This window comes from Sus scrofa, chromosome 9, assembly GCF_000003025.6.
Source record: "Sus scrofa isolate TJ Tabasco breed Duroc chromosome 9, Sscrofa11.1, whole genome shotgun sequence".
Classification (NCBI taxonomy): Eukaryota; Metazoa; Chordata; class Mammalia; order Artiodactyla; family Suidae; genus Sus; species Sus scrofa.
This window is the reverse complement of record NC_010451.4, coordinates 109434756-109448854: the sequence shown is the minus strand read 5'-3', so window position 1 is coordinate 109448854 and position 14099 is coordinate 109434756. Positions and strand designations below refer to the sequence as shown.

Sequence of the window (14099 nt, the reverse complement as noted above, 5' to 3'; positions counted from 1 at the left end):
ATGTGTGCCAAGCCAACTCTGCCCACGGAACCCTCCACCACTAAGAGACATAAGTTATACTTGTCCAACCGGGTGTCCAGCCTGGGCCAGGGCTCCTTCCAAATACACACACCATTGACAAGAGGAGCCTCTGATGTCATTTCTGACTCTTCAGCCACTGGAAGGTCAGCAAGTGCGACCCAGGAACCAAACACCTTCTAACTCGTAAACATACCATTGTTCAAGTTGAAGAGAAAGCTGCACATGTATTTATCATACACTTTCCCTCTTCTGTCTGCTTCATCTTGAGAAATTATCTAAAAAGAAAGACACAGGGTTGAAGCTGTTTTGGGTCAGGGCAGCCTATGAGGAAAATGCACCAGAGCCTGTCAAGCGCTCGGGGCCTGCAGTTGTGCAGCGGAGGGTCACTGTGGTCAGAGTCTCCTGTCCAGTCTGCACACCACTGTGCCAGAGAAGGGTGAAGGGTGATACTTTAGGGACCGTGACTTAGAAATATTTCCAAGTCTAAAAGTAATTACCCTTGGAGAACGTGATTGAGTCTTTGTACTCAATACAAAATTCAAGCTGGAAACCACCCAAACCCTACAACTAATAACAGCAGATGACTAATAACAGCATCATTTCCAGGTCCTCAGGAATTAGGCTGTGGGTTAAGTAGAACAGACTAAATCCTACAGCTCATATGCTCTTCCTCATCCTCAGGTGATAAAAGTTGTATGTGACAAGGATTGAAATGGTCTTGCTTCCAAGGAAAGCAAACCTCCAAGTCGAAACTGAAAAGACATTTTTAATTCATTTCTTTTTAAAAAAATTTTCTTTTTTTTTTTTTTTTGCTTTTTAGGGCCACATGTGTGGCATATGTAAGTTCCAAGGTCAAATTGGAGCTGCAGTTGCCAGTCTACACCACAGCCACACCAGAGCCGAGCTGCATCTGCAACCTACACCACTGCTCACAGCAATGCCTGATGCTTAACCTACCAAGTGAGGCCAGGGATCAAACCTGCACCCTCATGGATACTAGTCAGGTTTATTACTGCTGAGCCACAATGGGACGTCCTTTAACTCATTTCTAATCAAACCCAATGGACTTGCTCAATGAAAGTCAATCCAAAACAAAGTGGTTATAGACAATACACATGGACACCTGTGGTCACAGCCACCCTACTGTCTGCCTTACCTCCCCACAGTATTCCGAGATGAATTCATTTTTCTGTACAGGATCTTTGATGAAAATCCCCCAGCCTGCCACATCAGATGGTGCCAGCAGTAAATGCTAGAGAATAATAAACACAATTATGTAATCATAGCAGAGTGAAGGTGGACAAATCAAACTACGGATGAAACCAGGGTAATTCAACCACAGATGGAGGCTGTCAGCTGCCTGCATGTTATCAAAGGGGCCAACAAATTGTAAAACCCATTTTGGTTTTCTGTAAATCAGGTACAGAGCACAAGTGTCCCTCTCTTATAGAAATGATGTTACCTGTGTTGGTCCCTCCGACTGCATCCTTGCCTGAGGTGTCCAGTGATGCACTTTGCTTCCCTGTCCTGCCTTAAGCCCTGGACTTGCTGGACTTCACTTGATGCGTTCCCACCATAGGGATGCCTGCTCCCCCACACCTCCCCAGGGAACCCCTGTCACCAGCCAGTGGGGGTCCGGTCCCATCCCGTGGGACCTCCTGGCTCTTCACTAGCTCCTCTTCCTGCCAAAGTTCTGCCCTTCTTTCCAGGGTACTTTGCCCTTGGGGATGGGGGTCTCCTTCCAGCTCAAGGCAGCACGGGAACTACCACGAGGTGGTGTGATCTCCTTGGCCAGCATTCTGTTCTTAGCCAACACAAGATGGTCATCACTGTCAATTTTACAGGGAGGGTGATTCATTTGCAAACATACACTAACTTTTCATCCTGGATCCTTAACTTTCCTGTGACCTTTAAGATGACTAATCCCCTCAAGCTCCCAATTCATTCTTGTTCTGACCCAATCTACACCCAGCTATCAGGGGTGTTTCCCTAGAACTTCCCAGACCAAAAACTCACTGGGCTAAGTGTTGTTAAGCAGATGAAACCCAGTTGGTAAAAAGTTACACAAGTTTTCTGTTTTAGGAGGTAAAAGCTGTCTAAAAAGACCTGTTGCCATTAGCGTTATCCACTTTCTGAACAAGCTGAAGGGAGGTTTATCATACAATAGAAAGTATGGGGTTGGGGGAGAAATGAGGTTTCTTGGGGTGAAAGGTGTGATGGGAGAACCTAGAGCAAAACCCTATGAATGCTGGGTAACACCACGGCCATGAACGGAGTTCCCAGAGGAGGCCTAACGGCAGTCTGACTTCAGTTCATTACACCAGCTTCAAGAACCTAAGGATGTGGGGGTAGTTCATTAGCAGCGCAGGATCTGGGCCAGAAAGCATGGATTTCAGTCCCAGCTTTTTGTATAAGCCTTATAACTTCTGGTTTAATGATTATTTCTAAACTGGGGGGTTATGAAGACTAATGAATACACAAAGCACTTAGACCAATGCCTGCTCTCTGTTAAACAATAAATGTCAGCCATTATAAAAACAATTAGCTGAAAAAGAAATCCATCATCTACCCTCTGAGCTTCCCCAGTATGTACATGTTAGTTTCTTTTGTTCAGTGATAAACTTTCTGGTTGCTACAGTTAAAGTCACCTCCATGCAGTTCCTAGGCTTCAGTTATTTAATTCCTGGCTGTGTTATTTTCAAGCTTATTAAAGAAACAGGAAGTAAATCCACAAAAACTACCATGGGAAATTCCATCTTTTACTCTGTGCAAAAAGTAAAGTTGAATAGTGTTTGATAAAGATGGGTCTCCATATTCCCATGAGAACACCATTCATTTGTTTTAAGCTAACAACAATGGATCCTTAACCCACTGAGCAAGGCCAGGGATTGAATCCATATTCTCACGGATACTAGTTGGGTTTGTTACCACTGAGCCACAATGGGAACTCCTTTAACTGGCTCATCTTATACCAAACTATGCTGCAGAAAGATCAACCATTTTCCTTCTGTCAACTGTACCATTCACTAATCACTTTTACTCTCCTGCCCCAGCCACATGGTCTGAGACTATCCAGGCATTGACATCTTTCAAGAGCCAACCGAAAGTGATCACACTATACCTTCTTGGACCCCCGCTGAATGCTACAGTTCTTGCAGGACACATTCTTACTATCCCAGTGGTCAGCAGCTCCACAAGTAAGACAGAGGTCAGGGTCACACTCTCGGACAGCCAGATAACACGGGCACTGCTTCGTGTTGCACTGGGCTTTGCAACGGCATCCGGGAAAGCGGTTCTGACCTTTGGAGAGAGATTCTTCATCAAACAAAACCCTTGTGTAATGGTGCAGACAGTTTTGTGCTAAGCCCCAGGGTAACTCAGGTAACCCACCAGCCAATGCAAGGTGGGTAAGCTGAAGCTGTCCACACTGAAAAGGGCCACTAAGGTCCTGCTTCTCCATTTTCCTGTTGATGGGGTATGTACTGAAAGTTCTTTGATATAAATTAAGTGTGAAGGAGGATCTAGACCACATCATATCCGTGGTTCACCACCATTCTGACAGTGCTCTAGGCACTTCCTTGGTATCCAAGTTGTATGTGCAGTTTCATTAACTAATTACAACTGATCAATGATTCTGAAGACTAAACCGACTTAGCTCTCGACAATATCTGGTGTCCAGAAAAGTATCTGGGTAGCTTTTTCTACATTCTCCTTGCAGTCTGTGCTGACTTTTATCATGTCTTCGTTTAAGTTAAAAGCTCCTTCAATCCATGTTTGCTAACCTGCCGGCATGTGTGCCTCAGCCTGGAGGCTGGCTGGTCGCGCCCAGTGCCTCTCCCAGGCTCCATGCACCTTGTGGCCTAAGTCAAACTCCTAAAGGCAACAACACGCAGGAGCTGTTGTGTCCCTGTGTTATCGAAGATCTGGTTTTAAAGTGCTGACCAATACCCTATTTAATTCTCATGCAATTACATCAAATCAACACATACTTACACTCTGAACTGCACTGACAAAACTTTTCACAAAAATTTTGTGCAATCACACAAGGGCACGAACTGTCGCAAGGCTGCCGTGGGTGGTCGCAGGGCTGATAGTTGTAAACGTGGTTGGAGGAGCCATCTACACAAAAACAGCACCCACATCAGTCCAGGGGGCAGCGAGGTGATCACACACAACCAGCAAACACTCTTTCTCCCCATGACCTCTTTCTTGCCGTGACTACACCTTCACACACCCCGTTTAGCCACCCCTGCCCCCCGAGAGCTAAGGAATGCCAGGGCACCATTTTACACATCTCAGACTTCCAGAGCTGTTCTTTGACTGGAAATTCACCAACAGACAGGCTCCATTTAAACTGGTTTAGTGTACAAAAATTACATCAGAATACCCCAAACTCTAATCCAATTACCATTCTAAGACAAATAAGAAATAAACATTAAGTTAATAGTTAAGTGGAATGGAAAGATGCTAACCCTTTTTCAGTTGTATCTTTCTGCAGTGTGCAGCCCACAACCTGCAAAATACGAAGAAAACAACATCACCTTTGTGACACCAGAGTGCGTGGTCATAGTGCAACAGATGAAACTTAAAGGGTCAGGTTGTGCCATGAATACAGCTACTCTCATCCCTATGGAAGACGGGCTGCACACAACCCAGCTTCCACCTGGCTGGGAATGACTTGGAAACAGCCTCATGGCTGCAGCCTCAGGTGACAGGTGCCCAGTCACTTAAGCCAGGGAGTGCCCACTTCATGGCTTATCCGAGTTGGATGACACTCCAACAATCCAAAGCCTCTAATTTCTGGAATCGTTGATCATTTCAACTGAGCTAGAAAGAATCCAAGCAATAAATGCAAAACCATCTACTAAAGCCTAAATTAAGTAGACCCCACATTTATTAAAGAACATGTAACATGAACATGTAGACAATTTTTGAAGCATAATGTAAACTTCCCCTTACTCAACATGCAACTGTGATTATCTCTAAAAAAAAAGGGGGGGGGGGGACGGTGGTCAGAGCAAATAGGCCATCCATGATTTTCTGTTCTGACAGAAAATCAACCTGAAACCTTCACTGTCATGTCACTCGCTTACACAGGTGGCAGCAGGGTAGGCGTGAAGAGTATCAGGGTCAATGCCATACGCATGGAAATTGAGGCTCTGAAAATGAGAACCGGCTCAGCACTCCCAAGTTCACAGGCAAATGCTCACGTGATGGTTTTTGTAGCCTTTACTGCAGGAGCTTCTAAATGGTTCCTTGTAACTAAAATATAGCACAGTAACCACGATTTTTTTTTTCTTTTTGTCTTTTTTTTTTTTTTTTTTGCCATCTCTAGCGCCACGCCTATGGCACGTGGAGGTTCCCATGCTAGGGGTCCAATCGGAGCTGTAGCCTCCAGCCTACGCTAGAGCCACAGCAACACGGGATCCAAGCCGCATCTGTGACCTACACCACAGCTCAGGGCAACACCGGATCCTTACCCTGCTGAGCGAGGCCAGGGATCAAACCTGCAACCTCATGGTTCCTAGTCGGATTTGTTAACCACTGAGCCATGACAGGAACTCCAGTAACCACCACTTTTATGACAACACGCCAAACCTACTGCTACGTTCGCTGTGTTCTTACAGAAAAACACCATCAACCGCCCGTGGAAACAAGCCCCCACAGGTCTACTTCTGAGGCCATGTAAGTTTACTTCCGAACAGACAGGTGGAAGAGCCACTGCCCTCCAAGCGCCTGCCTGCTGACTCACCGGTGTTTCCTCTTCTTCTTTCTGGGAGGAGTGTCCACATCCTCGGTGGGGGCAGGCGCTATGACACTGGATTCTTTGACTCGAAACTCATACACCTGACAAGAGGCACAGTCATGGGGCCGTGAGGACCATCTGGTCAAACAACCAGTCTGCTCATTCACACCAGAAACTACCTGTTGCTCTGGTGACGCCGTTCCAATTACTACATTCTGATTGGGAACCACGAGGCTACATGTAAACTCTTCCTGGTTTTTAAAACCCCTCGCCACCTAACCTGAAACATCTAGAGCTGAAAGAATAATTTTCAGTTCCCTCTCAGTGGGAAAAAAAAAGAAAAATATACTTCTTTTCAGAAGATGAATAAGAGTAATAACCACGGCTGTTCATAGGTTTGTACAGTGGCCACATTTTCTCCATCTGACACTCTCTAATGACAGTGTTTTTATCAGCCACGCATACCTGGCGACATGTTTTGGTCCCGATCAACCTGGCAATGGCACAGAAGTTGTCGTAGTACGTGCCGATGAGGACCCTGAACATGGAGGCCTCGGCGCCACTCCACTCCACGTTCTCGGGTGGCTCAGCGTTTGGCTTCATCTTTATTGGTGTTTGACACCGAGAATTTGCTTCTAAAAAACCGAAATTAACCACTGGTTAAGACATGGCAGAGGAGAGAAGAAGAGAGAGAAAAATGGCAGTTGGAGAACTGTATTAAGAAGTAAAACTGAGGTGTGCTTAAGAAAACAGGGAGTGGGAGTTCCCGTCGTGGCGCAGTGGTTAACGAATCCGACTAGGAACCATGAGGTTGTGGGTTCGATCCCTGCCCTTGCTCAGTGGGTTAACGATCTGGCATTGCCGTGAGCTGTGGTGTAGGGCCGCAGACGTGGCTCAGATCCCGCGTTGCTGTGGCTCTGGCGTAGGCTGGCAGCTACAGCTCTGATTCGACCCCTAGCCTGGGAACCTCCATATGCCACGGGAGTGGCCCAAGAAATGGCAAAAAGACAAATAAATAAATAAATAAAAAGCCCGTTTCTTTAAAAAAAAAAAAAAGAAAGAAAGAAAGAAAGAAAACAGGGAGTGAATCATATCTAAGAAGAAACTAAGGCTAAAAACCACCAGTAAGACTCTTCCCCGGTGGAAGCTATCCCTGCGTCAAATGGAACACGTAGAAGGCTGTGTTCTACAATGAAGGCAAGTCGGGTTTTATTGTTACTATTCATGGTATGATTCATAGGACTGAAAGGACGACCAAAATCCAATCAGTTACACAGTGGTAGTAGTTCTAATTCTCTCTCTTACCCACAAGCAAGAATATTAAATGGAACGATCAGCATTTCATTACGAAAAGGAAAGTGACCCAAAGAGTGCAAATAAGCTGCATCATCAAACTTCAAAAAACCCAGACAACCCCCAGCACAGGCCAGGGTGGGTGTGGGACAGAAGACAAGCAGTGAGAGGTCAGCTACCCAGCTCTGGTCTTGCATTTCTCAGTGAACTGAAAACTAATTAGCACATTCCGCACCCTTAATCTCCACAAAATGCAACTCAAGGTGGCAGTAAGACCCAGTCACCAGACAGGACCCACCTGAAGAACTGGAGGCCTCATCCTTCTTCTCTTCCTCTTCCTTGTCATTATTCTCTCCTCCAGTCTCGGTCCCCGCCTCCCTGTCACTGTCCGTGTCCTTCGACTCCAGCACGTTGATGGTGGGGGTGCTGGGTCTGCTGCTGTTGTTGGGGAGCCGCCCTCTCCTGCGGCCTCCTGGGCGTTTTGGGGGGGTCTTTATCCGCTCCGCAGTGAGGGCCGCGGCAAACTCTTTTGCTCCCTCCTACAAAGCGAAAAGTGTAGACATCAAGGTAAAGTCCCACAACTCATTTTCGTGGAGGAGAAAAAAAAGGACTGCTTAAGCATGTTAGTCAAATTCATCACAATATGTGGTTTTCATAAATCATCACATATCTAAATAAAATTGTTTTAAATTGCTTTTGATGGTTTGAAGATTTCAGAAAGGTAAATATGGGTTCAAAATATTTGTGCCAGAGAAGTAAAAAATCAGGCAAGACAGTTCTATACTAACTGATGATAAGTTAAAATACAAAATATACTTTATATAATACAATCTATTTTAAAGTGAATTAAGAGGAATCATATACCTAAGTGCATCTGTTTTCCTATTTCAGGGTCTCTTAAGCTAACACACTCCTTTCTATGGTAATATTTAAAGTATTCAAAAAGAATACAAAACATACACACATGCTCAATTTTGTCACCTTCTGCCTTACTAGTAAAATATCCCCCCCTTTTTTTTCCCTGTGAGGGATGCACAGCCCCAGGAAGACATGAAAGGAACTTGAGGAACAAGGCGGTGAGGGTTACATTCTGCATTATGAAGTGCTATAATCCAGTCTCAGAAAGTATAAAACAATGGTGAGAGCATGGATTACAGAGACCACAGACACATTTTAGATGAGCCAAATAAAATTGTCTTGTAAAGAATATTATAAAATAGTGCTCCAGAATTCCATTCTTTAGTGGCAATAGAAGGGAGAAGTTTCAGAGCAGCCAACAGTTCTATACTTCATTCTACAAAAACCAAATTGCTTAAAAATAGGATACCTTCTGCAGGTGCCATTCAATGAATCTTCTGTCCAAAATCCAACAGGCAATATATACCCATTTAGTTCCTAGGTAGGAGTGGCTTGGTTCAAAGAGGGGAAATGGTAAAAATAAGATAGTACCGGTAAAAGACAACTTTTCTACCTCCTATTTTCCTAAACCCTTACCTTTTCTCCATCATTAAAAAAAAACAAAAACAAAAAAAACAAAAAAAAAAAACCCTCTATGGGATCTATATATAATATAGTTCAAACTACAGTGGGACTAAAACTCAAAGAAGGGCTACAGCTCTGAGAAAGGCTTGGGAACTACTGCTACAGTCACCGTGCTTTTGGGTGCAAGTGGGTTATCTGTGCTTCCCACGCTCATGGGCTTTGTGGAAGGTTCAAGAGTCCTGGATCCTAAAGACCTCCATGCATTGAAGAGATTAACACAGATAAAGAATAATCCAAGATTAATGAAGGACTGGGATGTGCAGTACATAAGAGCTACAAAGAAATATGGGTAAGAAATCTTTGCCTAATATATGGCCAATAAAATTATGGGAACAACAAGGTTACCACTGACTTTACAGACCTCGCCCAAGTTCAAAGTTAAGACTTCTCAAACACCCTGTGGAACCTCACTGCACATGCTTACCAAGTGCTGGTAACACTGTGGGCCACAAGGTTTGTTGTCCAGAGCCGTTTCCGTGTTCTTCCGCTTGTAAGTATTGGGTGTTGCATGAAAAGCTGCAAAATAAACATAAATATCCAAATATAACTATAAAATATTTACTTTTTCATTTCCCCAGTTCCAAAGGAAAAAGTCAATTAATATATTATATTTTTGCTAACAGGTGGTTTATATTATGGAACTCCTCCTTCAAGCTATTTATTGAATCATCGCAATGTATTCTCTAAGTGCCCCAAGAACACCTGAGCCTAATTATAAACATTTATTTAGGTCTTTAATGTCGCCACAGAAACAACTGATATATCCTCTACGCAGAAATCAGATTTCCTCTTTTTACCGAAAGAATTCTGACATTTATAATTTCTTAATTTATAAAGAATTAAGAAATTAGCTGGTCAAATAGGGGAGAAGAACGGGACACCACTTGTTAAAAAAACCAATTTTCAAAGATAATGAGGTCAGCCTCAGAAGACTACAGTTCAGCTGCTTTGAACTGCACACAATTCAAGAACCCAGGGGGAGCCTGCAGTCAGCTTCCCTCTGCAGGGAAATATGGTGGTCACATGAAACACGTTTTAGAAACATAAAGTGTTTGAAACTGAAAATTCCCAGATGATATAACAGAGATTCAAACTATGGTACACGGCCATACTGATGAAGAGTGCTAGCATAGCAGTGACAACTTGGGAAAGCTGCTTCCAGTGCACAAAGGCAAATACTAGAAATGCCCTATTCAGAATTACAGAAGATAAAAATTAACTGGGAAAAAACAAGTGACAGATTCATGAAACAAATCATTTTTAAAATACTTGTAAAAAGCCATACTTTTATCCATAGAACTTAAATGGGAAATGAATACAGAGTGATGAGGGAAAGAAGAAGGAAAAAAAAAAAAAAGTTTTAAAAGTAGAAATTCAGGAGTTCCCATTGTGGCGAAGCAGAAATGGATCTGACTAGGAACCATGAGGTTGCAGGTTCAATCCCTGGCCTTGCTCAGTGGGTTAAGGATCCAGTGTTGCCATGAGCTGTGGTGTACGTCACAGATGGGGCTCAGATCCTGTGTTGCTGTGGCTCTGGTGTAGGCTGGCAACTACAGCTCCGATTAGACCCCTAGCCTGGGAACCTCCATATGTCATGGGTGCGGCCCTAGAAAAGGCAAAAAGACAAAAAAAATTAAAAAATAAATAAAAGTAGAAATTCAAAGTTCAGATTCTGTTTCAAGTAGGTGAGTTGGTTTTTCCCAGAACAGAGCCTGATACCATCTGGCTAATTTAGCCCTGGATGATATCTTGCACAGGTGAGGACCCCTAAATACAGAATTAAGGTCACATCCATCCAAAAAGAAGACTGTCAGGAACGAGAAGCACATAACTGACCAACACATTTCTGGTAAAACTTGCTTTTGGTTTGCATTTCTCCTCTAATACATACTATACCTACAGATTGATATTTTTCCCCCAATTCACTGCAGAAGACATGCAAGTATCTGTACATACACATACACGAATGAGGACAGAAGCCTCTGCTGGTCTTGAGACAGCTGTTTCTACGTCAGAACTAGGTGACAGTGTCCTTGTCATAAGCCACAATTACACAGTCTCCAAGGTAAGAAAAGAAAAACTTCAGGCCATAAAGGAAAAACTAACATACTAATAATAATCAAAAGTACTTTAAAAATTTTAAAGCATCGTTCTTACTTTCACACTGCATTTATCTAGAGAAAAGAGAACAATTTTTTTTTTTTGTCTTTTTGCCATTTCTTGGGCCGCTCCTGAGGCATATGGAGGTTCCCAGGCTAGGGGTTGAATCGGAGCTGTAGCTGCCAGCCTACACCACAGCAACACAGGATCCAAGCCCCGTCTGCAACCTACACCACAGTTCATGGCATCACCGGATCGTTAACCCACTGAACAAGGGCAGGGATCGAACCCGCAACCTCATGGTTCCTAGTCGGATTCGTTAACCACTGCGCCACAACAGGAACTCCTTTATTTTATTTTATTTTTTTTGAGAACTATTCTTATAACTACATTTTCCACAGCAGAATTTCAAACGTCAATTCTTCAGGTAAACTTAAGTGTATAAAGAATTCCCTCTGCAGCCACGGGTTTGATCCCTGGCCTCATGTAGCGGGGTGCCTCAGGGTTCAATCCCTGGACTGGCAACTTCTATATGCTAAGAGTGCAGCCATAAAAAATTTTTAAAAATTAAAGAATTCCCTATTCTAGAAATGTCTGGACTTTTTTAGATTTCCAGAATACTGAACATAATCTTTTTAAATAGGTATCTTAGGATACTAGTATTTAAAATAAGTTATGAAATACATTTCAAACTAAGTATAATACCAGGGGAAAAAAGATCATATAAAATTTCCTGATTCAGAAAATTATTAGACGGAAAATTAAAGCAAGATACTTTAAAATTTTACATAAAGAAGAGAATATGGGTTCGTGACCACTGAGCCACAATGAGAACTCCAATTGAGGGTCTTTATTTTGTTTTAAATTTCAAAAGCAATCTATAAAATCTTGGTGAAAAAAATCTTACCTAAAAGTTTTCAAGCAAAGGCAAAAGACATAAATTATAGGAGTTCCCGTTGTGGCTCAGAGAGTGGTTAATGGATCTGACTAGCATCCATGAGGATGCAGATTCGATCCCTGGCCTCGATCAGCAGGTTAAGGATCCGGCGGTGGTGCAGATTGCAGATGTGGCCCGGATCCCGAGTTGCTGTGGCTGTGCTGTAGGCTAGCAGCTACAGTTCTGATTTGACCCCTAGCATGGGGAACCTCCATGTGCCGAGGGTGTGGGCTTAAAAAAAAAAAAAAAAAAAAGGAATTAGAGGAAATATAAAACATTCCCTAAAATTTCTTTTAAAAAATTAGTAATAATACCAAATATCAGAACCTAAAAGAGAAGCTGAAACAGTGCTCTAGGTACAACTCTTTATGCTAAATACATATATCCCCCCAAAAAGAGGAAAGAATGAAAACAACACCAACACCAGACTCAAGAACAGAAGAATTGCAGTAATTAATATAGTAGCTGATTCTGAGGGGAAAAAAAACACAAAACAGATTTTTAAAATAAAATACACAAACCAGTTTTTAATCTCAAGAAAAAAGGATAAAGGCAATATAGAAGAATGATCACAGAAATAAAAAATAAAAGAATTATTAGAACACACAGATCAACTTTACATAAATAAATTTCAAAACCTGAATGAAATAGGTAATTTCCAAAACTGATCCAGCAGCAACAGGAAGTGCATCTCTAGCAGCACTACTATTCAACATGGCACTGAAGATACAATTAGACAGGAGGAAGCTAAAGGGTAGAAAGAAGGCAGAAACATCCATAACTGCAGATAGTTTAATTACAGCTGGAAAAGAATCTGAGAAACTACTATAAACAAGGACAACTCCGTAAGGTAGCAATATATAGGAAAAACCCAACACATTTAACCTTATCAAAGAGTGTACGAGAGCTACGAGAAGAAAACCTGAGAGTATCAGACAGGCACACATAAGCCGTACTTTATTTTACTTTTTCTTCTGGCCGCACTCACAGCACGTGAAAATTCCCAGATCAAGGGATGGAACCCAAACTCCAAGTCGCTTCAGTGACAACATCAGATCCTTAACCCGATGCACCACAGAAGAACTGCAGGCCTTACAATAAAATGTCAATTTCTCCTTAGACAATTTGAAAATTTAATGGGATTCTAACAAACATACGACCTAGACTTTTTTTTTTTTTTTTTTTTTTTTGGCTTTTTAGGGTTGCACCCTTGGCATATGGAGGTTCCCAGGCTAGGGGCTGAACCGGAGCTGTAGCTGTAGCTGCCAGTCTACGCCACAGCCACAGCAACACCAGATCCGAGCCACGTCTGCAACCTACACCACAGCTCATGCCAACGCTGTATCCTTAACCCATCGAGTAAGGCCAGGGATTGAACCCAAGTTCTCATGGATTCTAGTCAGGTTGTTACTGCTGAGCCATGACAGGAACTCCTAGACCTTTTTTATTCAAACGAACTGATTCTAAAATTTGCATAGAGAAATGAATGGCCAGATCTCTGAACGAAGTCCCTGGACAGACAGACTCAAGGAATGGAGCCTGAAGACCAGAAACAGACCCCAGCACACATGGTGACAGGGACAGAGGCAGCAGCGCTGGGGAGCCCAAAAAGGACTTGATAAATGGAGAGGAAACAAGCAGCCCTGGATATGGGGAGAAGGAGCTGGATCCACCATTCTAACAGAAATAAATTCCAAATTAATCAAAGAGTTAGATGTTTTAAAAAAATGAGATCTGAATAGTACTAGAAAAAAAGTGCAACACCCTTAAAAATCCTGGAGTAGGGAAAGGCAACTGATAAATTCGACTTTTAAAAGGCCTTTTTAGCTTTGCTTATGGGATTTTTACCAAATAGCAAACTAGGAAAAAAAAAAAAAATTGCAACTCATCACAAAAACCTAATTTCCTGACTATACAAAAAGCTTCAAGACATCAAAAAGACCAACAAGCCAGAAAGATAAAAATAATCCAGAGAAAGTAAAATACGAACCTCTTAAACATATAGGAAGAAAAAATGCAAATTAAATCATGCTAAAATCATTTCAGTGATTCAGTCAATAAAATCAAGATTAGTTTTTAACACAATCTATTGGTTGGCCTCTGGGAAACAGGCTTACTTTGCTGGTAGTTCTTTACTCTGACAGATCCCACATGGCAGGTCATCTGGCAATACCTATGCAGAGTGGACCAGGTCACTTGCACTTGTGGGAAAGGACACACAGGTCCAAGGAGGGTTATTCACTCTTAAGAGTTCCCACTGTGGCAAAGCTGGTTAAGGATCCAGCATTATCTCTGTAGCAGCTCAGGTAGCTGCTGAAGTGCGGGTTCAATCCCTGGCCTGGAACAATGGGTTAAGGATCCAGTGTTGCTGCAGCTATGGCATAGGTCACAGCTGTGGTTTGGATTCAATCCCTGGCCCAAGAACTTCCATGCGCTGTGGCAAAAATAAATAAATAAATA

The 14099-nt window shown here is 42.7% G+C and overlaps 1 protein-coding gene across 12 annotated transcripts in view; it reads right to left on the bottom strand.

Annotated features, from left to right (window-relative positions):
* The window catches only part of EZH2 (enhancer of zeste 2 polycomb repressive complex 2 subunit), a 65968-nt gene that overhangs the window by 2089 nt on the left and 49780 nt on the right, over window positions 1-14099 (bottom strand). For all 12 annotated transcript variants that reach the window (XM_021102119.1, XM_005667760.3, XM_005667763.3 and 9 more), the window contains 9 exon segments: window positions 9027-9118; window positions 7359-7599; window positions 6233-6402; window positions 5774-5868; window positions 4494-4534; window positions 4015-4140; window positions 3143-3321; window positions 1178-1273; window positions 215-296 (listed from right to left, as the gene is read on the bottom strand). In XM_021102119.1, the coding sequence (XP_020957778.1) occupies window positions 215-296; window positions 1178-1273; window positions 3143-3321; window positions 4015-4140; window positions 4494-4534; window positions 5774-5868; window positions 6233-6402; window positions 7359-7599; window positions 9027-9118 (1122 nt within the window).